Consider the following 27015-nt stretch of genomic DNA (forward strand, 5'->3'; position numbering starts at 1 on the left):
TTCGTGGCAGCAGGGACACAGCAGCTCTGCCTGAGGGTTTACGGAAGGTTTCCTGGAGGAAATGTGGTCACAGAAAATTTTGAAGGCCTAGCAGGAAAAAGTGCACCAAGCAAAACCAACAGCATGTGTGGTTAGAACCTGGCACTTGGGCAACTGCCAACAAGCAAGTGTAGCCACTGCCAAAGCCTGGGGGGAGTGTGAGGACCGGTGGAAAGGGTAGGCAGGTGTCAAAACAGACTTGTCCTCAAGACCAGGGAGGCGCTCAGGGATTGTAAGCGTGGAGCGACGCGGAAACATGCTCCAAAGGCCAGAGTCCACTTGGGTTTAGTTGCACGCCAGCATGTACACAGGCTGCTGGCATGACCCTGTGCCTTTGGGATATCTTGTGTGTCCTCTGCAGAAAGCACTCAGCTTCAGCTGGGGCTGGAGAAGGTCCGCAGGTGCCCTCTGGATGAGATTTGCCACCTTACACACCTGGTTTCAGGATCAGCTCCAACTTCTCCAAGTCTGTCCCATCCCCTGTCCTCTATCCTCGAGGTTAGGGGGATGATTTGTATAGATGGCTGATGTGGGCAAGTGAAAAACGCCTGAGAGGTAGTAGGGGGCTGCCCAAAGGCCGTAGGAGTGCAAGTTACGATTAAGCTCCTCAGGCAGTCCACAGTGGGGTTTAGAGTGATGAACCTGCAGCCCTGAAGAAGGAGCAGACCTTGTATGGACTGGGAGGAGGCAGACAGGAAGCAGTAACACCATGGTTAGAGACCTCAGGGAGTGCTGTGCAAACTGTCCTAAGGACAGTACCTCTAGGGACCTGGAGGTGACAGTTGGGTTGGACTTAGATGAATGATTATTGCTTCCTCAGGAAAGGGAGACAAGCATTACAGACTAAGGGACCAGATAAGTAAAAATTATAGAGACAGAACATTTAGGTCTAAATCTTCTGATTTTCCCCAAATATCCATTCTCCTCCTAAGATTTAAAACTGATGACTTTTAGGTGGGTACGCAGTAGACTGGAATAAACACTGCTTCCCTGCCTCCCTGGCAGCAGACAAGGTCTGTCCCGTGTAAGTAGAGAAGACAGGTGTCAGTTCTTAGGAACCTTTCTATCCTGAACTTTTTCTTCCACTTCCACATTTTTCCTGGCTGGGATAGAGAGGAATTTGCCCAACCATCTTTGACCATGTTAAGGATGGAACACGCCCAGCCATGGTGGCTCAGTAGTTGAGCACTGGCCTATGAACCAGGAGGTCACAGGCCTGGTCAGAGCATATGCTCAGGTTGCAGGCTCAATCCCTGATCGTGCAGGAGGCAGCCAATCAATGATTCTCTCTCATCATTGATGTTTCTATCTCTCCCTCTCCCTTCCTCTCTGAAATACACACACACACACACTGGCCAGATTATTATGACCACCTGACGTTTGTAGGCAAATTAGCCATACACTGCATCGTATGGGATATGGAAGCTGAAGGCCTGTTCGAACACCTTTGCTGTCTGAAATTACCAAGATAAAACGTCTCCAATTCACACAGGAACACAAGGATTGGACAGTCGAGCATTGGAAAAAAGTCATGTGGTCCAATGAATCACGTTTCCAATTGCATCATGCAGATGGCAGAGTGAGAATTTGGCGGAAACAGCATGAAAGCATGCACCCCACATGCATGAGTACAACCCTTCAAGCTGGTGGGGGCAGTGTTATGGTTTGGGGCATGTTTTCCTGGCATGATTTGGGCCCTTTAATTCGTGTGGAACAACGTCTGAATAGCACAACATACCTAAGTATCGTTGCTGATCAAGTTCATCCTATCATGTTGATGGCGTATCCCAATGGAGGTGGCTTCTTCCAACAAGACAATGTGCCATGCCACGGTGCTCGTATTGTGCAGGAGTGGTTTCAAGAACATGAGGGAGACTTTACCTTGCTTAGGTGGCCCCCACAATCACCAGATCTCAATCCAATTGAGCATTTGTGAGATGAAGTGAAAAGAGCCATCAGGCAGCTGGTTCCACAACCATCAAATCTCACAGAACTGGACAGTGCTATTCATTAGGCATGGTGTCAGATTCCTCGCATCACCTTTCAACATCTCATGGAGTCAATGCCAAGAAGAACTGCCACAGTATTGAAGGCAAAAGGTGACCCAACGAAGTACTGATGGGGTGGTCATAATAATCTGGCCACTCCCGTTCACATATATCCCACATTCAAAGGCTGTTAAATCACATTGTTTACCCATATCTTCAGAAAAAAATTACTTCTGTTGTGGTAAACAACCTGCTTCCCTATTTATAATGGTCTGGCCCTCTAGCAACTTCAGAGCGAAATTATAGCTAATTTGCCTACAAACGCCAGGTGGTCATAATAATATGGCCACTCAGTGTGTGTGTGTGTGTGTGTGTACTAGAGGCCCAGTGCACAAAATTCGTGCATGGGGCGGGGGGTGTCCCTCAGCCCAGCCTGCACCCTCTCCAATCTGGGAATGTCCGACTGCTGGTTTAGGCCCAGTCCCACAGGGATCCCTCTCACAATCCGGGACTGCTGGCTCCCAACCACTCACCTGCCTGCCTGCCTGATTGCCCCTAACCACTCCCCTGCCAGCCTGATCGACACCTAACTGCTCCCCAGCTGGCCTGATTGCCCTCAACTACCCCCTGCCAGCCCGGTTGCCCCCAACTGCCCTCCCTGCTGGCCTGGTCACCCCTAGCTGCCCTCCCCTGCAGGCCTGGTTGCCCCCAACTGCCCTTCCCTGCCAGCCATCTTGTGGTGGCCATCTTGTGTGAGGGTGTCACAGTCAATTTGCATATTACCTCTTTATTATATAGGATATTTTAAAAATAATGGAACAGCAGTGAAATCATCAGAGACTGGGTCCCTGACACCCAGCAGCCCTGACTGCCCACCTCAGGACTTGAGAGATAAGTTTTACTTAAGAAATAAGCTTTTAGGCCTTGGGTGAGTAGCTCAGTTAGGTAGAATATCGTCCTGACACACCAAGGTTGTGGGTTTGCTCTCTTGTCAGGGCACATACAAGAATCAACCAATGAATGCATAAATAAGTGGAACAATGAATTGATGTTCCTCTCTCTTTCTCCCCCGCCCCACTTCCTCTCTAGAAACCAATTTTTTAAAAAAGAAAGAAGCAGTAAACTTGTATGTTATTTAATCCCTTAGTGTTTGGGCTTTCTCTAAACCTAATCAAAACTGCTACATATTCTATAATTCAATTTATATTGAAATGAAGTCAATCAATCTGAAGCTGAAAAAGTGAATTATTGCAGTTAGTAATTCCCAGCTAAGGAAGGCAGACTTTATCCCATTAGCAGTAAAAAAAAAAAAAAAAAAATTCTGAGCCAGAAGGTCAAACTGTACTTTAGAAAATTCCCTCTGGCAGCAGGTTGGGGGAGAATTTGGAGAAGGGAGACGTGAAAGAAAAAATTAGAAATTCCCATGCTTCTGAATTTTATATAAGTAAAATCTTCCTAAATATTTGAAGACCAACATAGAGATTACCATCACTTAAGAGGCCAGCAGAGGAAAGGAGGATAAGAAAAACAATTTCAAAAGAGAATCTGACTTTAAATGGATCATTTCTCCCATACTTTGCAAGTGCAGGAAGTTGTGTTTAATTTTCAGGCTGAAGAATCTCTTTGGGGTTGGGACAGCTCTTCTGGCCCACCATGGAAACAATGCCATTTTTAATCTAAAGGAGGAACTTTGGCTCCAGGAGACAAATAAGACAAACCGGCTCTAGCTCCAACCAAAGCTTGGGCACACCTGAAGCCCTGAGGCTTCGTGACTCTGGCTCTCTCTGGTGTCTTCTGGGAGCATCGACCCCATGGCAGTCTACAGCCGCTGCTGTAATACTGATGACGGCCTTGTGTCTTGGGAGATGAGATAATTAAGCCTGCTTTCCTCAGGGAAAGACTGAGGCCCAGAAAAAAAATGTTTTTGCATCAACCTGTGTATGCACGTGTCCCTATCCTTGTGCCTGGAAGCCCTCAGCAGTACCCACCAGCCACACGCTCAGTGGCAAGTGCCATGTCCTGGGTGGGACACTGGGCCCGGCCAGAGCGGCTGCAGATGGTAGAAAACAGAGACTCCGTCCTGGCAAAGTGTCTGCCTTCATCTGAAGGCAGGAAACTCCTGGGAAGGTCAGTGGGAAGGAGACCCTGGCACCCCCTGAAAGGGAAGAAAGGTTTCCCTATGTGCCTAACCCTCTGCAGTGTACAAGCAAGTTGAAGTGCTTCTTCGTTTGGTTTTCACAACTTCCCTCTATCATTGAGGCTTTAATGTCACCACCTTACAGAAGAGGATGCTGAGAGAGGTGAGGTGTGTTGCTCAAGGTCACAGCGGACAGCGGACACCCGGTCACCTGGCACTGGTCATCATACCAGTCAGTACCAACTCTTTTGGCCTCACAGTTGGCCTTGAGCTCCCTCTTTTCTCAGGATTCCTTGATTTTGTTTAATGATAATTAACATTTCAATCAGTAGAGTTCAAATTTCTCTTGAGTCTTTGCCTCATGGGGAGGTGTGGGGGTGTGGGGAGGAGAATCAGGAGGCCATTGAAGTAGTCCAGAATCCGGGCACTGGTGGTCCATGAGGTCCGAAAGGTTGGCGGGCACTAGTTTAAGGAAACCTTTGGAGCAGCTGTCGCCAACGGGTGGCCCACGGACCACTGGTAGTCCGAAAGGTTGGTGACCACTGGTCCCGATCATTCATGAATCTATTCAGGTCTCTCCACTTACACTTACTAAGCTGGTTCACACACCAAGGCTTTTAAGCATGCCACACCCTCTGTCTGGAATATGGCCTGGCTCCTTATTCAGGCCTCAGATTTTCCTTGCCCACCTTATCCCAAGTACAGAAGTACACACACACACACACACACACACACACACACACACACACACTAGGCCAGTGATGGCGAACCTTTAGAGCTCGGCGTGTCAGCATTTTGAAAAACCCTAACTTAACTCTGGTGCCGTGTCACATATAGAAATTTTTTGATATTTGCAACCATAGTAAAACAAAGACTTACATTTTTGATATTTATTTTATATATTTAAATGCCATTTAACAAAGAAAAATCAACCACAAAAATGAGTTTGCATGTCACCTCTGACACGTGTGTCATAGGTTCGCCATCACTGCACTAGGCTATCACTCTATTTATCCATTTAGTAAGTATTCATTCTGAACACCCATTATGTGAAAAAGCCCTGTTGTAGGTGCTGGGGATAAAGCAGGAGACAAAACATGGCCCCTGAAACCAAGGAACTTACAATCTTTTACGTATTTTTTACTATATGTATATTGATTTCGGAGAGGGAGAGAGAGAGAAACAACAACGATGAGAGAACCATTGACCGACTGCCTCCTGCATACCCATACTGGGGATTGAGCCTGCAACCCAGGCATGTGCCCTGACCAAGAATCAAACTCTGGCACTTTGCTAGTCAACACTGAACCAATAAGCCACACCAGCCTGGCAGAGCTTATATCCTAGTGGAGGAGAAAGTGAAGAAGCGAATAAATAAGGTAATTAGAGTGTGATAAGTGCTGGGGGGAGGGGGGGAGTGATATCCTAGTGTGTGTGAGCGGGGGAGACTTGCCTTGGGATAAGGTGGGCAAGGAAAGCCTGAGACCTGAATAAGGAGCCAGCCATATTCCAGACAGAGGGCGCAGCATGCTTAAAAGCCGTGGTGTGTGAACTAGCTTACTGAATGGGGGCAGAGAGACATGAGTAGATGTGTGAATATGTAGAAGGAAAAATCAAAAGGACAGACAGAATGTAGTGTTTGAAGGTTGAACTCTGGCACTTTGCTGGTTAGAGGAGCCACTCTCGGAACTGGGGAACTCCGGAGGAGAACAGACTTTGGAGACGCCTTTCCCCTGTGGGGCTGCTTCCCATCTGTACAATAGGCGGAGCAGATTATGTGACAACCAAGGTTAGTGCTAGTTCTTAATATGCTCCTCACACTTTACTAAACTCCAAATGGATCAAAGATTGCAATACAAAAATAAGCCCTCAAAGTAACAGAATAAACCATGGAGGGCAGTTAAAAAATTAAAAAAAAAAAAAAACCAGAGTGAGGAAGGCCTTTCAAACTTTTCAAACTACAACACAAAATCCAGAATCAAAGGTAAATAAGAAATGGATAAGTTTGATCCCAAAATGTTTTTGCATGGCAAAAAAAAAACAAAAACAAAAAAAACACAAAAAAAAACTAGGCAAAAAAAGTCAACAGACTAGGGAAAAAATATTTGCAACTCATTTGACAAAGAGCTGATTTCCCTATTATATTGTGAGCTCCTATGAAAAAATAAGAAAAATGGTCAAAAGATACAGAAAGTAAAATATGTGTCTCTAAGACATGAAATAGGTGTGTCTCTAAAACATGAAATAAGGCTCACTCCATTCAAAATAAGATTTCAATTTACACTACCCAAGCTACCATTTTTCAGCTATCAGATTGACAAAGATCATAAAGTTTGATAACAGTGTTGATAAGGAGATGGAGAATTGAGCAATAGTTATCAAAGCTACTTTTGCTCACACCCTTTGAATACTTCTAGGAATAGATTCTACATATATGTATATGCCAAGTTACTCTGCAACAGTCATTACAAAATGTTATCTCAACGCCCTTAACTAGGGCACTGATGAATGAATGACTGTGTACAAACACTAGGAGCCATAAAAATAGTCTGGAGAAGCTCCTTTTGTACTCTTACGGAGTGATTTTCAAAACAGATGAAGCGCAGAATTGTGTGTACAATACACTACACTACCATTTGCTTTATGTGCAAAATACCCCCAACTTACATTTAAGAAACGGACCATCTTCATTATCTCTGGAGAGGGAAATTCGGCAACCAGAGGAGAGAGGGGAAGACTTTTCACTGTATATCGCTTGAAAAAGTTCATGAATTACAGTTGCAAAATATAATTTAAAAAACAAATACATGCTCTAACCGGTTTGGCTCAGTGGATAGAGCGTCGGCCTGCGGACCGAAGGGTCCCGGGTTCCGGTCAAGGGCATGTGCCCTGGTTGCGGGCACATCCCCAGTGGAGGTGTGCAGGAGGCAGCTGAACGATGTTTCTCTCTCATTAATGTTTCTAACTCTCTATCCCTCCCCCTTCCTCTCTGTAAAAAATCAATAAAATATATTTTTTTTAAAAAATACAAACAGGAGGGAAAAACTTGTGGTTCTAGGTAAACTGGGTTAGTGAAAAGGGAACTAATATTTGAGCTCCTACCACGTTCCAGATTCTGTTCCAAGCTCTTCCACATACACCACCCCGTTTAGTTATGCCGGTATTCCATTGAGATGGGGTAAGTTCTTCTAATTTTTCAAGTTAGAAAGTAGGTTAAATTGGCCAGGTCGTCTAGTCAATGTCAAGCCTAATCTCGCTCCCAAGCGCCAGCCTTCTCCACTCCCCACACGGCTCCTATTGAAGCAAACGGTCCTATTTTTAAAACCATATTGGTATTATTTACTGGGCACGTGTTAAGTGCTGGGAGCAGTGCAAAGTGCGTTACGTAATCATCCTCAAGACAACTGGGAAGGTAGGAATTTCTATCCCCCTTTACAGAGAAGACAAACGAGGCTCGGAGAGGTGGCGCCACAGGGAGCCCAAAGTCACAGACACAAGCCGGCTTTAATGCCAAAGCTCCTGCTCTACACTGGAAACCACTCCCGGTTCAAACGACAAAAGCCTGAAGGCCTGGCGGGCGGGTGAGGAAGCGCGGGCACTTCCGCCGAGAGGGGCAAAGCCAGCGGCGGCCGCAGGCCTCGCGACGGCGAGCTCGCGAGAAGACGTCCCGGGCGGAGGGGCGAGGGGCCCCCGCACCGCCTGTGCCGCCTGTCCATCACCTGGCCCCGCCCCACGCCTGCGCGACCCCTGGCAAGCCCCGCCCTCACCGCGGCTGGGCGGGAAGCGAACGCGCGTTCCCTCCCGTTACCCACCCCTCCCCGCAGGAGACGGGAAGCGCGCGCCCGTGAAGTGCGTGCTCGCGTACGTCGCTCGGGTTCGGCTGCGTCGGTCTCGCCGCCCGCCCGTTGCCGCCGTCGCCGCTGCCGCCGTCGCCGCGGTCTCGTTCCGCCGGCCGCCGCCTAAGGGGGCTGGGGCCGGGCCAAGCTGCCGCCGTTGCCGGGATGCCGCGGGTGTACATTGGCCGCCTGAGCTACCAGGCCCGGGAGCGCGATGTGGAGCGCTTCTTTAAGGGCTACGGGAAGATTCTGGAGGTGGATCTGAAGAACGGGTGAGGAGGGCGCAAGATGGGGCCGCCGGGTGGGGACAGGGCCCCGGCTGTGGGGGGAAGCCGCGGGGACGGAAGAGGGACGCCAGCCCGGAGCGAGGCTGCTGCCGGCCTGCTCCGGCTCCGCCATAGTCGCGGCGCCTCGGGGGCGCGGGTAGGCCCGGGTTCCCACTGCGCCTGCGCGGGTGGGGGTGGTGGAGGGAAATGGGAGCAGTGGTGAGGCTACGAGTGGGACGGGGAGAAGGAAAACCCGAGTGAGGTTGGGGCTCCAGGCGGGAGGGCACAGCTTCAGGGCGCCGAGGAGGCCTGGGTTTTTCCTTCCCAGGCGCTGGGCCCGGGGCCCGGCTGTTCTCCGGCCGGAGACCGGCCTTTCCCGCTCTGAGAGCTGCTGGAATAGGATTTCCTGCCCCTTTTCCCCTCTTCCCTTCCAATGAATCACACGGCCACGGCGCATCTTTGCCGGCGCGAGGCGCTCGAGGGAGGCCTTGTTTAGACAGCATGTGCCACACTTTTTTTGGGCGGGAGATTCCGGTTTGAGGAGTCTAGTGACAGTTTCGAAAGTATCGCCCTGCGGTGCTGAAAGCCCTCGCCGTCCCCTCCGCGTGGGTAAAGTGACGTCTTCGCTCCTCACCTTTAAGACTCCGTGCGGTTCCCAGGCGGTGGTTTCTGTTCTCCAGCTTGCCGGAAAATTGCCTTGTCGTGGTAGGATTTGTGGGAGAACAGTGGCCACCCGGCCCGTCTGTGCGTCGAGTGGCTCTCGTAGACGGAGGCCACAGCGGACTGCTCCCCGGGTGTGTGGTCTGTTGCTCGCATTTCTGATCTGTTTTGGCAGAGCAGTGCCCGCAGGGGCCGCGCGTTTCAGGGAAAACAGCTGAGGAGTCAGGTCTGGAGAATGTGCTCAACAGGAAAAACTATCAGGACCAGGAAATGTAGGTAGGAATGGGTATAGAGGTTAAAAGGAGTAAGGGGAACATTTTACAATCCTGAACCTTGGTGTTAAGAGGCACTCTTGACTTTTTTTTTTTTAAGACCTACTTTGCAACAGGTCTGATGTGGCTACAGTTTACTCCCCAGTATAATACTAGCTGCTGACACTTGAGCAGTTATGGAAGATACCTAAATATAAGGTGCATATTTGAGAAAATTGGTAGCTACCATATACTCAATTTGTTGGCTGGGTTTTAAAGTCATTTCAAATTGATCATTAGGAAGAATCACTTCCTTACGAAGGAAATGTCTTCAATAAATTGTTTAGTATGAAAAAAAAATTGTTTAGTATGAATATGACTTCTTTTAGCGTAAAGGACTTAGAAGAGTACTCATTTTGTACAACAGAGCTTTCGGATCTTAAGAAATTTACTAGATAAAGTGTGTGTGGGGGGGGGCGGGGGGGAGATTGTTATTGTGATACATATATACCTGAGAGTTCAAGTTAAAATTCCAAGTTTTCTTCAGAACCCAAATGAGTTGACAGAATAACTGAATTTTATGGAAAAGCATGGGTTTTGAAACTAGACAGAACCTTGGTCAAATCTTAGCTTCACCACTTACTATCTGTGGGCAAGTTACTTCGCAAATTCTAAGTTTCCTCATTCAGGAAGAGTAGAGATAATAATTGTAAAGCATTTGGCTCATAGCTATAGATGGTAGCTGTAATCGCAGGGATTTGACTGTGGTCGTTAGGAGACACCTTAGTTTGAAGCATGTTTGGTGAGGTCTCTTTAAGGTTATTCAAGTGACAGAGAGCAGGTCATAATGTTGATATTAATGGGAAAACTGGTTAATTGAACAAATATGTTGATAACCCACCAACAGGATGCCTGCTACTGTGCTAAATGAATTGTGGAGGCGGCAGAAAAGAATTCTATTATTAAATAAAGTGTTCATGGTTATAAAATGTATACTTTGAGTTAAGAAATGTTTGCTCTCACTTTAAACTCAGACATGTAAAACTTGGAATGATTGTTTGAACTGTGCTTTAAAGAACGGATTGACCAGAGTTTGAAATGGAGAAAGAGAAATGTCTGGGAATAGTGTATGTCATAACAGATAGTGAGGAGGTGGTCCAATAAGGAGTAATTTTGAGAAGTAATAAACAATCTAGTTTGGATTGAATCCCATGAAGGATCTAGAAATTTCACAACAGAAACAACTATAAGACTTTATACAAAAAAATTCAAAATTATGGATTAGTAATTCAAAGGCTCTGGAGGGGAAAATTGAGCAATCCTGGAAATGTTGGGATAAGAGGAAGGGCAGATCCTTCCAGAACCCTAAATATCTAGATCTCTTTGGGGAAACTATGATGTGCATGAAATCTGTAATTGAAAGTGAAGGTTGAAATGAGGAATAGGAAGTCGTTTCAGGGATTTGAAGACTGGTGTGACCATCATCAAGCAAGTACACCTTCTTGCAGCATTCAGGAGTCATTACAGAGGAAAATGACTGAACTGAGGGCCAATGGCATAGATGTATTTTAAGCAAGAATTATTTGGACAAGATGGCAAAAGTGCAGAGGAGTCTGAATGGAAGAAGTGGGTACAAAAGGAAAAGATGGCATAATGTAGTAACATGTATAACCTTATAGTCCTGGAAACTAAGAAGGATAGTAGATCTATCTCCCTGAGAAGTATTCCTGAATATATCTGGATTGTGATTATTAGTAATTGAAACTCAAAAGCAGATGTTGGGCGAATAGTGTTTTTAAGAATTTCTGAAGAGTTCAGATTTGTAGAAGGGAGATAGATATATCAGTTAACAGATATATCAAGTTAAGATATGTATAAGAAGCTGAATGGTTGAGGGTACAGTTCAGAATTAATTACACAGGCATAAAGTACTGCTATAATAGAAAGTTGACTAAATGAGGAATCAAATGAACTGTCCATGTGAGATTTTAGTGTCCAGGAGAGGCTTTTATGGGCACTCTGGGGATCTGGAGAAGAGTATGTGTGCAGTAGTTCATTGTACCAGGCCACCTTAATCTAGATTGCCTTTGTTTTAGAGAACTCCTAGGAGGATGGTTCAGGTTAGGACCACAAACATGATGTAGATCTCCCCAGGACCAATAGAGACCACTCCAGATCTCCTTAGGTGGATCCTACATTCATACCTGCCACACTAACTCCAGCAGTAGTCACCCTGGGAGCCAAGGAAGCAACAGTATTAGCAGCACCTGTTTATAGCCTTTCAACTCCATGGTAACTTTCGCTGTCCTTGATTATTTGTGAGTCTTGTGGGCTTTTTTATTAATAATAAAATCACTGTCTCCATGTAAAGTATTTTTGATACAGTAGTTTCTATTGCCACAAAATCTTGTGGTTTTAATCCTAGATCCTTATATCTTAATTTTTCCATATTTTAGTTAATGAGTACAATTTATCACATTCTGAAATTATTTTACTTGCTTAGTAGTTGGACCGGTAAACCCCCAAATCATTGAAGTGGTTGTTTTTGTCTTGTTGTTTGTTTGTCTAAGTTTGTTAAAGGCATGAATTAAAACTCTCCGGGGGGGAGGGGGGAATGGGGAATAAAAAAAAATAATAATAATAATAAAACTCTCCAGGGAAGCTTGGCTATAAATTCAGAACCTGTGTTTCATATTACAGTGAAATTGTAAGTAGCCAAAATTTTTAGGAGATGTCCTGGTCTGTTTAATTGGGTTTTCACAATAGCTAAATATTACCAGAAAGTTTTTGTTTTCACCCTTCTTTTTTTTTAAAAAAAAAATATATTTTATTGATTTTACAGAGAGGAAGGGAGAGAGATAGAGAATTAGAAACATCGATGAGAGAGAAACATCGATCAGCTGCCTCCTGCACATCTCCTACTGGGGTTATGCCCGCAACCCAGGTACATGCCCCCGACCGGAATCGAACCTGGGACCCTTCAGTCCGCAGGCCGACGCTCTATCCACTGAGCCAAACCGGTTTCGGCATTGTTTTCACCCTTCTTAAAAATTCCTCCAAGTAGAAGGTACCTTATTTAATTTTTTAAATCTGTTCAGACTTTTTCAATGAGTTGAGTCTTTATTCTGTTGTCTCTGATCACTGTGGGTATTGTTAGGCTTCAGATACTAAAATGAATCTCCACCAACTCCAGGACCTACACAAGGAAGGATTTTATCTTTTTTTTTTTTTTTTTTAATATATTTTTACTGATTTCAGAGAGGAAGAGCAAGGGAGAGATAGAAACATCAATGCGGCCAAAGCCGGTTTGGCTCAGCGGATAGAGCGTCGGCCTGCGGACTGAAGGGTCCCAGGTTCGATTCCGGTCAAGGGCATGTACCTGGGTTGCAGGCACTTCCCCAGTGGGGGATGTGCAGGAGGCAGCTGATCGATGTTTCTCTCTCATCGATGTTTCTAACTCTCTATCTCTCTCCCTTCCTCACTGTAAAAAATCAATAAAATATATTTAAAAAAAAAAGAAACATCAATGCGGAGAGAGAATCATTGATTGGCTGCCTCCTGCACACTCCTTCTGGGGATCGAGCCCACAACCCAGGCATGTGCCCTTGACCTGAATCGAACCCAGGATCCTTCAGTTCACAGGCTGACGCTCTATCCACTGAGCCAAACTGGCTAGGGCAGTGGTTCTCAACCTTGGCTGCACATTAGAATCACCTGGGAATCTATTTCAAATCCTGATTTCTGGGCCTCATCCTCCAGAAATTCTGTTTCTTTGTTACTAATGTTGTGGCCCCACCCCATAACTAAGAAACAGAATTTCCAGAGAATGAGGCCCAGAAATCAGGATTTTAAAAAAATTCCCAGGTGATTCTAATGTGCAGCCAAGGTTGAGAACCACTGGGCTAGGGCAAGGATTTTTTCTTTTGACAGATTTGATGGGAGCTTGTGTTTTCTCTTCTTTTAAAAGGGTGATAAAGGAAATATAATTAGTTTAGTGTTCCAAGAATTGGTTTCAGATTAATTGAACCTGTTAGTTTATTAATCATATGAGAGATTGCCTTTATCCATCACCAAAAAGCAGATAAATTTTATTTTTTATGGTAACGATACAATTAATGGGTGACAGGAATGACAAAAGAAAAACACTCTCCCTTTAAAGACCCCGCCACTTCTTTGTTCTTGGGCAGTTCTGCCCTCAGAATGTCACATTTGAACCCACACAGTCCCAGGCTTTGGATCTCTAAGAAAAGTAAGGAGTTTGGTTCTGGATTAACTTTATGATTATCTAAGATTTAACATATAGATTCATTTAAAGGAGTATTTGAACAACTGTTTATGCATAAAGTTAACACTTCAAAATACCACATATTTATTTCTGATTATAAAAACTTTTGACTGATTAGAAAATAAAATGTAGGTTTGTGGTGGATAATTTAAACAAAACCAAAAGCACAAAGAAAAAAAAAATATTAAAAATTCTTTTAACATAGGCATGGTCTTGTGTGCAATTTTATGTCCCACTTTTTTTACTTATCTCATATTTTTTCTATTACATTAAAATCTTTCTCATGCACATCTATTTAATGACTGCATAAAACCCATTGTATGGCTGTGTCATGATTTACCCAGCCATTACTCCAAGGTTGTCTCTAAATTCTTGCTGTTAAAAATAACCCTGTGGTGGATATCATGTGCATAAAAGTTTGCATTTTTGTCATTCCTTAGGACAGATTCTATGACGTAAAGTTCATGTGTCACAGTAAGAATAAACATTTTCCAGGCTGTTGTTGCATACAGCCAAATAACTTCATCCTGGCATCCATGTCGTTTAAAATCTTGGCTGATTAAACAGGTGAAAGGGTCTTGTGTGTTTTAACCAAGAACTTTTTCTAGACCAAATAAGACATAATGAAAAATAGGACTATGGATTAAATAGCAGTCTATGGTTTTATTAGTAGTGTGACCAATACAAATGTGACCAAGTTATGTTTGTGCTAAACTCTTGTTGAAGTCATCCTACCTCCAAAAAAAAAAATAAGTATGTTACTTTATTTTTCCAAAGACATGGGTAATTTTTTAAATTTGTCATCTTGATAAATCACTGCCAGGAGACAATACCATACTGCAATTTTGACCAAATGTGTTACTAGCATAAATTACCTGGCTCAACACTTCCACTCCTGGGTCCTGGGTCCCCAGTTTGTTATCTGAATGAACATTGTCTTTATTTGGCCGAGTCATTTTTTAAACCCCTATTCCTCCGTTTAATATCTTGTTCCTTCCTTCCTCATTGAGGTAACATGTGAATAAAAGGGCCATGTGAAGTATTTGTCTCTTCTTAAAAGATAGGCACAGGATGTAAACTAGATAAAATATGCTTTGGCTTACCAGTATTTTTGGGTGCTTCCAAATAACCTAAACAGAAAATTATACTTTGAGCTCCTTAGATGAAAGGTACTCCAAGCATCTGACAGAATACTATTAGATGTGGTATTAAGAAATCTGTAAGCTAACACTAGAATTTTAAAACTAGAATATATTAACTGTACATTTGTATTATTTCTTTTTTTCAACTGATTATATCAAAGCACTTTACAAACAAGTGATGTCTCTAGTTTGTACTGTTGGGGAGACTGAGGCATGGGGAGATTAAGTGACTGGCCCATGCTTACAGAATGAGTTATGGACAATTCTGGAAACTGAAGATCTTCCCTATTCATCATACTACATATAGCATGGAAGTGTCAGTCAAAGCTTCACTTTCTTTCCAGATGCTTCTGTCCTGTCCTTTTGGGACTTGTCTCCAAGGGTGAGAAGGTGGTTCAGGTTCCACAACTTGTTCAGTCTTTGGTCTCTTGGCAGAGGCTTCCAACAAGCTGACAAGTAACTGCCAAAAATATGACAGGTGGTACTTTTTATGACATTGGCCCTGGATAGACTCTTGCTAGTGATTCTCCACCTCAGGCTACTCTTTGAAGAACTATACCAGCCGTGGGCAAACTATGGCCCGCGGGCCAGCCCGTTTGAAATGAATAAAACTATTGAAAAAAAAGACCGTATCCTTTTATGTAATGATGTTTACTTTGAATTTATATTAGTTCACACAAACATTCCATCCATGCTTTTGTTCCGGCCCTCCGGTCCAGTTTAAGAACCCATTGTGGCCCTCGAGTCAAAAAGTTTGCCCACCCCTGAACTATACAGTAGTATCAGTATTGTTATGGCTGACCTGGGTAGGATTTGTGCGAGTAAATGCTATAAATGACCTCTGTCCTGTTAGCATTGCTAGGGCTGTCTGTCTTGGAGTATCCTGAAGGGGAGGGATCAGAATGTACGTGCCCTTATTTGAGGAAATACCCTCCATGACCTTTTTCTTTGTATTGAGATGTAAGTCTAGGGGCGGTGGTTCTCAACCTTCTGGCCCTTTAAATACAGTTCCTCATGTTGTGACCCAACCATAAAATTATTTTAGTTGCTACTTCATAACTGTAATGTTGCTACTGTTATGAATCGTCATGTAAATATCTGATATGCAGGATGGTCTTAGGCGACCCCTGTGAAAGGGTCCTTCGACCACCAAAGGGGTTGCAACCCACAGGTTGAGAACTGCTGGTCTAGAGGTCTCTGAACTGCAAATGACGATACCTGAAGCACTTTAAGGATACTTGTTACCCCTCATCTGAGTACCCCAACCATATCTTTAGCCCTGAATGCCAGAATTGGAGGATGGGGGCAAAGACCTCCAAGACCTAGAAAAGGGCAGAGACTGAAAGGAGGGAGTTTGAGTTCAATGTTCAGGAATGAATCAAGCAGGAATCTCAGGCAAGGGAATCAGGAACACAGACTAGAAGCACTGATATAGAGAAATGTTATTTCATGTGGATAAAATAAAGCTACCCATTAATGTTAAAATAATTTTATTAAATGGCCATTTTCAGGGAAAGGGCACCCCCAAGAAATAACATAGGGAGTGTCATCTTTAACCAAAAATAAAAATGCAAAAGCAACTGACCTTAGCCCAGGGGTTGGGGCAGTTGAGGGACATGAGAACAGCCAAGATGGTCCCAGAGGCGTAACCTATTATAAGAGGCTTTAACACCTGTCGCCCCACTCATAGTGTCTTTAGAAGTAGGAACTGGTTTTCTTTGTATCTTTGGTGTGGAATCAGGTTGTGCTGTCTGTTGAATGTAAAACTTTATATTTCATTACGTACAAGTAACAGTAATTCTTTTTTTTTTCTTTTTTTTGTTAACAGTAATTCTATCTTATGTCCCAAGAGCTTTATATTAAGTTGGTTATATGACTTTCATCTCTTGAGGTTTTTTTGATTGTTTATAATTGTGATTGAGTTTTCATGAACTTAAGTGTGTCAGCAGGGAGTAGTTAACCCCCTTTTCTTGTAGACCTTCTAATTTCACTTACACTTAATGTTGAAAAGTGTCTGAAAATGGAAATAGACACAAGTGTGATTGTGTATGCCTCCCCTCTTTAAATCTCCCCACCCCCATTTAAGGAAAGCAGCCATGTTGACTTAAAATGTCAAAATAATAGTTATGACAGGAGGTTCTGGTTGTGATCATTTTATCTACACATTATTTGTAGGTCTGTTGCTTTCTGGGCTTAGTTGCATTTTGTAGGATAGAAATATAACTGCCACCTAGTAAAAATGAAATGGCTTGGCAACCTTAGTTAATTTTTTAAAAGTTTTGGATAGTTGAAACAAATTAGCAGGTAAGTGCATAGGACAGTTATAAAGTAAAAATAAATTTGAATTTGATACATATTTCTCTACCTCCTATTCTGGAGGAACTATAAAATACAGGCTGGAGGAACTGTATTTTATTGCGTTGTTTTTAGGATAGTGATTGTTTCTATTCTATTTTCCTCACCCCAATATGTGAATATTCCTTTAGAATAATCCTTTAGAAATGGGCTGGTATTTCCTTTATGGTTTGATACCTTTCTCTGTTTCCCTAGACTGGTGTTAACATTTTAATAATTAATTTATAGATTTGGTTCTACTAGTAGTCTAGAGAATAATTGTTTCAACTTACTAGTATTAGTACACAACAGATGCAAAATTGGTATTTTTTTTAATATGTTTGTGTTGATTTCAGCGAGAGGGAGAGAGAAAGATAGAAACCATCAGTGATGAGAGAGAATCATGAATCGGCTGCCTCCTACACGCCTCCTACTGTGGATTGAGTGCGCAGCCCGGGCATGTGCTCTGACTGGGAATCGAACCGTGACCTCCTGCCTGGTTCGTGGGTCAATCAATGCTCAACCAACTGAGCCACACCAGCTGGGCCAGATATGGTATTTTTTGTCACTTAATTTTTCTTATAAGATGCTAATATTCATGTGGGCATTTGTCACCCCCAGCACATAATTTGATGAAACTGATATTCTGTGTTCTAGAACTTGTGTTTCTCAAATTGTGTTTGCTCGTATGAACCACTTCTTTCTCTTGGTGTATAGGAGATAGTAGAACATGGTGATCGAGTGTTAGATCAAGATTTGAAGAATCCCAGGTGTTGGGTAGCCTTGCAAGTTACTTAACTGCTCTAAGTCTTAGTTTCTTCATCTGTGAGATTACTATAAGCATCAAAGTTGTGAAAGTTATTACAAAGGAATTTGGGCTGTAGTAGTCACGTTAATCGTAGTTGAAATTCATCAGATCTTACATGCTTATCTGCAACGTATTTTCTGGTTATTATAATTCCTGTATAGTTGGAGATCTGTAAACCTTATAATATTCTTTGATTTCTGGTCCATTTTTCCTCATTATTCATGCTTATATTTATACTAGAGGCCCCGTGCACGAAATTCATGCACTGGAGGAGGGGTGTCCCTCAGCCCAGCCTGCAACCTCTCACAGTCCGGGAGCCCTCAGGGAATGTCTGACTGCCGTGGAGACAGAGGAGGCTCCTGCCACCACTGCTGTGCTCACCAGCTGTGAGCCCAGCTCAGGGCTTCTGGCTGAGTGGTGCTCCCCCGTAGGAATGCACTGACCACCAAAGGGGAGCTCCTGTGTTGAGCATCTGCCCCCTGGTGGTCAGTGTGCATCATAGCGACTGGTCTTCCTGCCATTTGGTCAATTTGCATATCAGCCTTTTATTATATAGGATTTTTTTGGTCCCAGTTATCATCCCTTACAAAACTAAATGCATTCTTAAATACATAATATTGTCAATATCCATTCACATCTACCACCTCTAGGCCCAACTCTCTAATGTCTCTATGCTGGTCTAATTTTTGCTGAGCCTAAAACCAAAGACAGATTCTGGGAGTTGATATGGGACCTCCAGAATGGGCATGGCACAGAATAATCTTATTTTTCCTCTATTCTTCTAGTCTGTTATATTCTGAACCCACACATGTTTTCGGAAGGACCAGATGGCTGACACTGTCTAATGGGAACCAAAAGACAAGAGTGAAAGTAACCTGGTTGTCATATTTCCCAAGCTTAGAGGTGTTTCACCCTGCCCTGAGATAAATTTCTTTTTTTCCTCTGGAGCCTTTACCCTAGTCTGTCAAAAAACTTTAATACAGCCTGGCTGATCTGAAGTTCAATTGTCAAGTCAAGCAGCAGCATTTGTTGAATGAAAAAGATTATACTCAGGACTATGGGAGAGAAGCATCTGCCTTTATGAAGGCAGTGTAACCTGTGGTTAAGAGCTTGGGTTTTAGAGTCAGATGGATCTGGGTTCATATTTAGCTATACCACTTATGAGCTCCTTGACAATGAGCAAGTTGCTTAGCCTCTTCAAGCCTCAGTCTTCTCATTCGTAAAATGGGAGACGTAGTAGTAGTATACTCTGCATCTATGATATGAGGAATGAACGAAACATGAATAGTTATTTACAGTGTGCTAAATATTAAGCTTTGCTGTTTTTATTAAAGAGCTCATAATCAAATGAGAGGATAAGCACAAAGAAAAAAGAACAAGGCTTGAATAGCCGCAAAAACGTTGTGTGAAACATAAAACTGAATAGACGTGTTGAAACTTTAAAGAAAGTGCTAAAATTTGGAATCTGGCAAATTTCTGAGACTCAGAGAGTATATAGAAGAAGATTGATATTATTTACCTTGTGTAATCAAGGCATTCCAAGTTTAGAGAATAGCATAAACAGATATTTAGGGGTCAGTATAGACCTCTGAGCAGAAGAATGATAAAAGTAGCTGACTTTCTCTGCTATGTGTAAAGAGACAAGTTGACTAAGAAAAAATAGCCATATCTTAGAATTAAGTAAGTTGATCAAACAGGAAGAGTCCTGAGGGCCCAACAGAGTGAGAAAATTGTAGAACTAGACAATAGACTTAATGGGCAACCAGAGAGGAATAGTCAAAGGTAGATTATAAGGTTTGGGGAGTGAATTTGATGGTCAGGGATCCAGAAGAGAAATCATGAGGTAGGTTTTCTTCTTTGAAGGTGGGGAAAAATCAAGTGCAGACTGAGCTGTGGCCAACGTTTGCAGACCAGGAATCCACACTAGCTCTAATCAGAGAGCTCTTGGTGTGCAGGAACTGCCAGTTTGCCGACGTGAAAAGAGCCCCAGACTGGGTATTGGTGAGCCCTGAAGTCGCACCCCAGCTCTGCCACTCAGTGAGCACGGGTAAGTCATCCACCTTCTCCGGGTGGCCTTGATGGCCCTCCCTCCTCTGAGACTAAAGAAAGGAAGGCCAGAATGCCCAGAGAAGCCTCCTTCCTGTCTCAAATTAGGAAAAAAATCTCAGGAACCTATTTCATGTAGTAGCAGCTCCTAGTTGTGGGTTATAACGAAACCTCTTACCGGGAAAGTCAAATTGCAACCATAATCGGTGACCCAAAGAAGTGAATGTGACACTGGTTTTACTTTGAGGACCTGACCACTGCTTCCCTGGAATGCAGCAGACCTTTGGGATCTGGAGATGTTATAGTTCTCACTCACAAACTTTTGTCCAAGTTGGCCTCACCTGAACACTAGAGAGTTGGTTGCAGAAGTATCTCTGCAGTTTTCCAAGCAGGCAGCAAGAATTACTATGTTTTTTTAAATTATTATCACTCTCTTATCAGTGTGTCCTAACGTTTTTCATCTCAAACACCAAGTTGGCTGAAGCATAGGTCCAACACTGAATGCTTTTAAAGAAAGCTATTTAATTCCTGTTCACTAAATGCCATTTCTTTCAGGGTAGATTTAAGGGCTCTGCCCTTAATGTACAGTGCTATTGACCCTAGTTTAAGGGTTCAAGGCAACCCGTGGGTTAACTTCAACAGATGAAAATTTTTCCTTGGCTACAGCACCATCCCTAATCCTGACCAGCCATGGAGAGGTTCGGTTCTTACAAGGAAAATGAGTGAATGTGGGAATGGCTCACCACATTGGGAAAACAAAACACATCCTGCTGATGGTTGGCTGAGGACTGTCATGTCCACATACAGAGAAAAGCATGTGGCACAGTTTTAGGACAAAGGTGAGCAGAGATCCACTGTGAAAAGGGGCAAATTTTTCTTATAGCGAGAACATCCAAGGCATGCCCCTTGGTGTGAGCAGTGTTGGTGGGTGATCTCAGGCACACGCATGGAGGCTTGCTTTCCCTTGTTCCCTATATCCACTCCCTGTCAGCTGGTATCAAGCATCCCCCCTTAGTCCCTGACCAGTTAGCCACTGATCAGCCTATCTCCAGAGCGAGTCATGCTCATAATTTTTCAGATGGGACTTTTCTCCAGTCTCCCTCTTCAGAGATGATGTTTGGAAGACAGAGGTGACCCTAAGCTGTTCCAAAAGGGGTGAGATCAACTCCACATTCTCTTCGGTGGAACATGCAGAATGGTATTTGGGGACCATTGGTATAGGTTACTAAGATCACAGAAAACCTATTTAGTAATAACACAAGCTCAGATGATAATTCTTCAGTGAATTCTTCTAAAACTGAAGTCTTGGAGTACTTTAGTTTGATAAACATGTCATTTCAGTTCTAGCATTTCAACGTTCTGACGGATAGCCTGAGCAGTACATTAGGTGTTGAATGAGGAAGACCATAGCATTGTTAATTAGAAGAATGGGCTAAAGTTTAGAGCAGCCCACATCATTCAGTGTGCCATTTGTTTGTGGTTTCCAGATACCTGTCTATACTTGCTAAGCATCATGGTGTCCACTTTTTTTAGGGAGAAAGTAACAGGAACTTCCCTCCCTTCATTTTTTTCTCCATTTGTCAGGATAAAACATGAGCCCGAGAAAAAGAGTTTGGGAAAAGGCAATTGCAGAGAAATGTTGAAGAAAGTAGGTTTTTCTTTTAATTGTTAACTAGAGTATGTTTAATAATTAGGCCATGCTGTTTGCTCTTTACATAGGCATAGGGGAGAAAGGTTGAGAGATGTGACATGTGGGAGTCCAGCAGGAGGAGGAATATTGGGGGCTTTTTGTTTTTACCAATCCCTGCCATAGAGGGATTTTTAAATTTGTCTTAGATTCAGTCTCCAGAACTCCTTCAACTTCTTTATTCTCATACTAGAATTATTGAAAGATGGTCTTAGTTTTTAATAGAGCAGAAGAGGAAGGGTGTCTATAGCTAGAATTCAGAAATGTTGGGCTGTGTTCTTGTGAGGCTTATTCTCAGGTCACACGAGAGACATGTACACATGTGTGTAATATCACTCTGACAAAGGTATCAAAAGGAGAGTACTTTGGGGAGCAGAGATTAATTTCATGTTATGTTATGCAAAGTTCAAAGGGATATTAAGGTGGATTTAAAAAGAGTTCTTTCTAGTAGGCACTAAAATTTCAGAGACAGTTAAAGTATTTAAATAAAATTAAAATTGGGACCCATAGAGTAGTTTTAAAAGGTATTTTAGAGGGTGAAATTAAATTTATCCCTGTCCATCTGTCACTCTTGTATACCTCTGGTGCCTACCATATTGGCTTAAATTATCCCATCATTCCATCATTAAGCCAGAGGAGGACTAACTTTTACCTGTCATACTTCTGATGTTAGAAGAAACCTTAGACATATGTAGTGCAGCTACCTCTTTTCATAGATAAATTAGACCAAGAGAAATAAAATTATTTAAATGTGCTTTTTAGAGTTGGTTTATAGCAGAACTAGGACTAGAACCCAGGCCAGTTCTTGCTTCTGCAGTCTTAATAGTTACAATATACCTCATTTTCCTCATCTGTAAAACAGGGATAATAGACTTGACTCTAAGTATTATGAATATTAAATAAGGTAACATTGCCCAGCATATGGAAATTAAATGTTAACATTTTATTGTTAATATGTAGTCTTGTTGCTTTATTTGGGAACCCTTTCACTTTATTGAATGAAGTAAGTCATTCTTTGAGTAAAGCAGATCTAAATAAACAGTAATGTGTTAGAAGCAACCACACTGACCTGGTCTTTAGTCTTAGCACAGGAGTCCCTTTCAGGTATGGTTTGTGGTTATAGAACAGCCATGGGCAAACTACGGCCCGCGATCTGGCCCGTTTGAAATGAATAAAACTATTGAAAAAAAAGACCGTACCCTTTTATGTAATGATATTTACTTTGAATTTATATTAGTTCACACAAACACCAACCATGCTTTTGTTCCGGCCCTCCGGTCCAGTTTAAGAACCCATTGTGGCCCTCGAGTCAGAAAGTTTGCCCATCCCTGTTATAGAAAGATACTTGAGTTCATCTTCCAAACCACCCAATATGTCAGTGACAGGTGCCTCATTTACCCTTGGACTGGACTTTGGCATTAAAATGTTCCAAATAAGCTTTGTGGCTTTTCATAGAGTAGTAGCCAAAATTTTTCTGTGAAGTAAATTTGATCATAAGTCAGCTATATGACGATCTTGAATAGCCCACAAAAATATGGCTACTGTGTGACCCACCTGTTGGGACTTTTTAGAAATAAATATTAAGGAAGGACTGTAGGGGCCATTATCCTCTAAAAACACAAATGAATCTCTACAACTCAGGGAAGAATTTTATTGGCAAGGTATGCCTTCCTTCAGCCTCAGCTGCAAAAAGAAGATAGGTCTGTCTTTGAGCATTAACTTTTGTTTGTAGACCATTGTGCCTCCACTTAACAGGTTGTCCTTACTTTCCCTTTAACGTTAGATGAGTTCTGCAGGTCAGCCTTGGCACAGAATGAGCCTGCACAGGAGGATCTCTGAGTCTGGGAGAATGCATTGCCACATAGGTCTCACACATCACTTGTTAACAGAAGTTTGGCTTTTTATTTTGGATGATTTGCATAGCATAGGGTCTTGCATTCTCTGACCCCTAAGTAGTTGTAAATCATTATTTTGAACAGAACTGTTTAGATGTTCCTCTTATTTATTTAATCTTTAGGAGTCATTGTTTTCCTTCTGGCATCACATTAATGAGTTGGGGTCATTGAATGGTGCTGAGCCAGAGGGGTGTGGAGGCCATTTCATCCTGCCCGTGTTAAGTGTTTTCTCCCATCCCTCTATACTGAGCATCAGGCTCTCATATGATGCCAAGAGCAGTGATTCTGTGGGCAAAGCAGACCTATGACAAGTCTTGACAGCTAAGTTAAGGAAGGTTCTTAATTTAGAGGGGGGTACTTTATTATCTATTTAGAAATAAACCAAAGAGAAAAATAGTTAGATTTGAATTTATTTTTTTTTTGCTTTTCAAACTTGTTTCTCTAAAAATAATAGTATAACTGTCCTCATGACCCACACTGCTTTGGGAAGGAAAAAACAGCAGCAGTACATGATCTATTAGAGATTTTTAGTGGCTAAAGCACTTTTTAACATAGAAAGTCACTGATTTGGAGAGGTTTTACCTGATCTGTCAAATATTACCTCAAGTTCAATGTCATTCTTACTAAGTTGCTGAGAAATTCTAGCTCATGGAATTATGAAACCATGTTTTAAAGACTTCATAGCCCATGAAGGGAGCCAGGTGACCTCTGAGTTGTGTTACTGCAAAACATTTCCCATTAAACAGCTGGGTGTGTCTGTGTTACATTTTTTAAGGGAGTTGAGATTTAGTGACTCTTAACATTTGAATGCCATTTCAGCATAAAGAACCCTCTAAAGTTGTGCATTGTCACCTTGAGAGACTTGCTGGAAAGTAACCCTTTAGTAAAGAAAGAATTCTGCAAAACTGAGTTCTCTTACTTAACATGTTGCTGAGGATATATAGTATTACATGTTAACCCTTTTCGGTCCAACGTGGAGGCTGACTCGACAGACCAGGCGCTAGGAACAGGTCCAACGTCGAGGCTGAGGTCGACTCCGCAAACCGGTTCAACATTCAATCCCGTGAATTAATTTGGACCAGACTGTTTGAATTCCAAAAATAAAATTGGACCGCAAAAGGTTAAAGAAGTTGGAATCATTTTGGTCAGGCTGGATGAACTTGTAGCAAATCTTTTAATTTGTTTTTAGTTCCAGCATGTTTAAACGCAGAGAAACACTACTAAGTTTGCCTGGGTGCCCAACTTTGTTAGAGTTTAAAGACACTGCTGATAACTTCCCTTTGTGATCAGATATGTGATCAAAGCCATCATTAAGATGGCTTTGGTTTTTAGATGTAGTCAGTGGTCACAAAGCTAGACTTTTCAGTTGTCTATCATAGACCTAACGACAAGTTTATTGATAACATAGTTTGTTTCATCTTGTTTATAAATATCTTATAGATTTTGTGCTTTCGTTTTGTAAGTTGTAGTCTCTAACAGGCATTAATAGAATTTTGGGGGGTAGTTTGTTTTCTTTCTGGTATATGTTAAACCACCAAACCTATTTGCTGGGAAATTTCTAACAACAGTTTGTATAGAAGTTTGCTCAGTTGTAGATAGGTTTTAGAGAATTCCAGGCTACCTAAAACCTCATGAAAATGAATTTGGGATATTGCAAGGAAGTGAAGAGCTCTGACTATTTCTCACTGATAATTTCTAGAACATTTATTCATTTGTGACTACTTCCTTTAGGTAGAGGAAAAGAGACATTTTAAATAATTTTTTCATCAAGGAGATTGGAGATTTTTTAACCTGGTATGTTATTCCAAACTTGATTTAACAGTTAAGACAGTGTCTGAATGTAGATCTAATCAGAGAGTTTTATGCAATATTTTGATACCTTATATCAAGCATCCCTGTGGAGGTCTTCGTAGTTGCCACCAACTACTGGGGAACTAAAGAAGTGGTCTCTATATTTAGTCAGGCTCCTACTAGAAAGACAGGAGTCTACCTTGAGAAGTCTCCTTAACCTGTTGGCACAAAGCAAATTGGTTTCTGCTCAAGGGAAGAGGAAGTTGATCTTTAATTTGCAAACCCCACCTAACCTTTGCTAAGCATGAACCTCATTGGTTTCTCTTCAGTGTAATGAAGCTGGATGTCAGGATGGTGCCAACCACGATTTTGTTTGCTCTCTTCTAGATATGGGTTTGTGGAGTTTGATGATCTGCGAGATGCAGATGATGCTGTTTATGAATTGAATGGCAAAGACCTTTGTGGTGAGCGAGTAATTGTTGAGCATGCCCGCGGCCCACGTCGAGATGGCAGTTACGGTTCTGGACGCAGTAAGCATTTAAAGGGCATTTGTATCAGTGACATGCCTTTGTTACTAAATGTTAATTTTTAAAAGTAATTAATGAATGTTACATGAAAATGTATTGATATTTAAGCCATTTGTTTTTAAAATATGTATCTTTTAAAATGTAAAATTGCAAGTAAATATATTTGATGTTTAATTTTAATTAATGGCATAAATTTCTTGTTTTAATACTTTATAAATATGTTTAATGATGTGTGTTTGTGTTGTTGTTTTGTTTTTCTCTGTAATGCAATTGTTTAACATAGATTTAACAAAGACCTCAATGTTTTAATTAAAAGAATCCTTTGAGGCTAAGATGACTGCCTGTTCCATTTGCTGACCTTGGGTTACCTTTCCATGCGTGGCTCTTTGAACCATTGTGGCCCTTGGCTGACCAAAAACAGGAAGCCATGTGACGACCGCAACCTTTCCCCATTAGACCTGGGTGGTGAGGATCCCAAGGGTTAGACACAGATGAGATTAAACTGAAATAGGTGCCTGAAAATCTTTCTTTTTTATCATATAAAATATTCACAAAAATTTTAATCACTGTGAGTAACACCAGTAACTGATTTAGTAATTTGGTTACTTATTTCTAAATTGTTAATAGTTTTTAATTTGTGCATGATCTTTATAAATATTAACGAATATATATATATATACTTACAACTTTGTAAATTAAATTTTCATGTTTAGTTGATTGCTTTTTTAAAAAATCTAGTTTGGATTTGAGGGTGGGGATATAGTTAAAATATATGTGCTATTTGGGATGGGGGTGAATGGAATATTTAAGGGAAATATGTGCTATAGCATTTTTTCCTTTTCCTCCACTGAAGTAATCTTACCTATTTGAACCTTCCAAAGGTGGATATGGTTATAGAAGAAGTGGCCGAGATAAGTATGGCCCTCCTACCCGCACAGAATACAGACTTATTGTGGAAAATTTGTCAAGTCGATGCAGCTGGCAAGACCTAAAGGTTTGGACCCTGTTAACCTTCTAGGATCAGGTTGGGTGGGAGTTAAGGTTGGGACAGAGGTAACTTTATGCAGACCCAGGCATGCACAGAATGCAGTGGTGTTATATGTTTGAAAGTTTTCCCAAAGCATTTGGAAATTCTCCAATTAAAGGTTCCATAAGAATACAGAAGACTTCGGAATCTCACTACTACTATATATTATGGGACCATCACTCTAAGGACAATCTGTGTCAGTGGTTCTCAACCTTCTGGCCCTTTAAATATAGTTCCTCATGTTGTGACCCAACCATAAAATTATTTTCGTTGCTACTTCATAACTAATGTTGCTA

At 42.2% G+C, this 27015-nt stretch overlaps 1 protein-coding gene across 1 annotated transcript in view; it reads left to right on the plus strand.

The window, feature by feature from the left end:
- Positions 1-7986: 7986 nt before the first annotated feature.
- The window catches only part of SRSF4 (serine and arginine rich splicing factor 4), a 31288-nt gene continuing 12259 nt past the window's right edge, over positions 7987-27015 (plus strand). Inside the window, exons 1-3 of the mRNA XM_081087829.1 lie at positions 7987-8272; positions 25553-25695; positions 26574-26686. Coding sequence (XP_080943955.1) covers positions 8166-8272; positions 25553-25695; positions 26574-26686 — 363 coding nt within the window. The 5' untranslated portion in view covers positions 7987-8165. The remainder of the gene's footprint in view (positions 8273-25552; positions 25696-26573; positions 26687-27015) is intronic.

This window comes from Myotis nattereri (genome assembly GCF_964212035.1).
Source record: "Myotis nattereri genome assembly, chromosome: 3".
Lineage (NCBI taxonomy): Eukaryota > Metazoa > Chordata > Mammalia > Chiroptera > Vespertilionidae > Myotis > Myotis nattereri.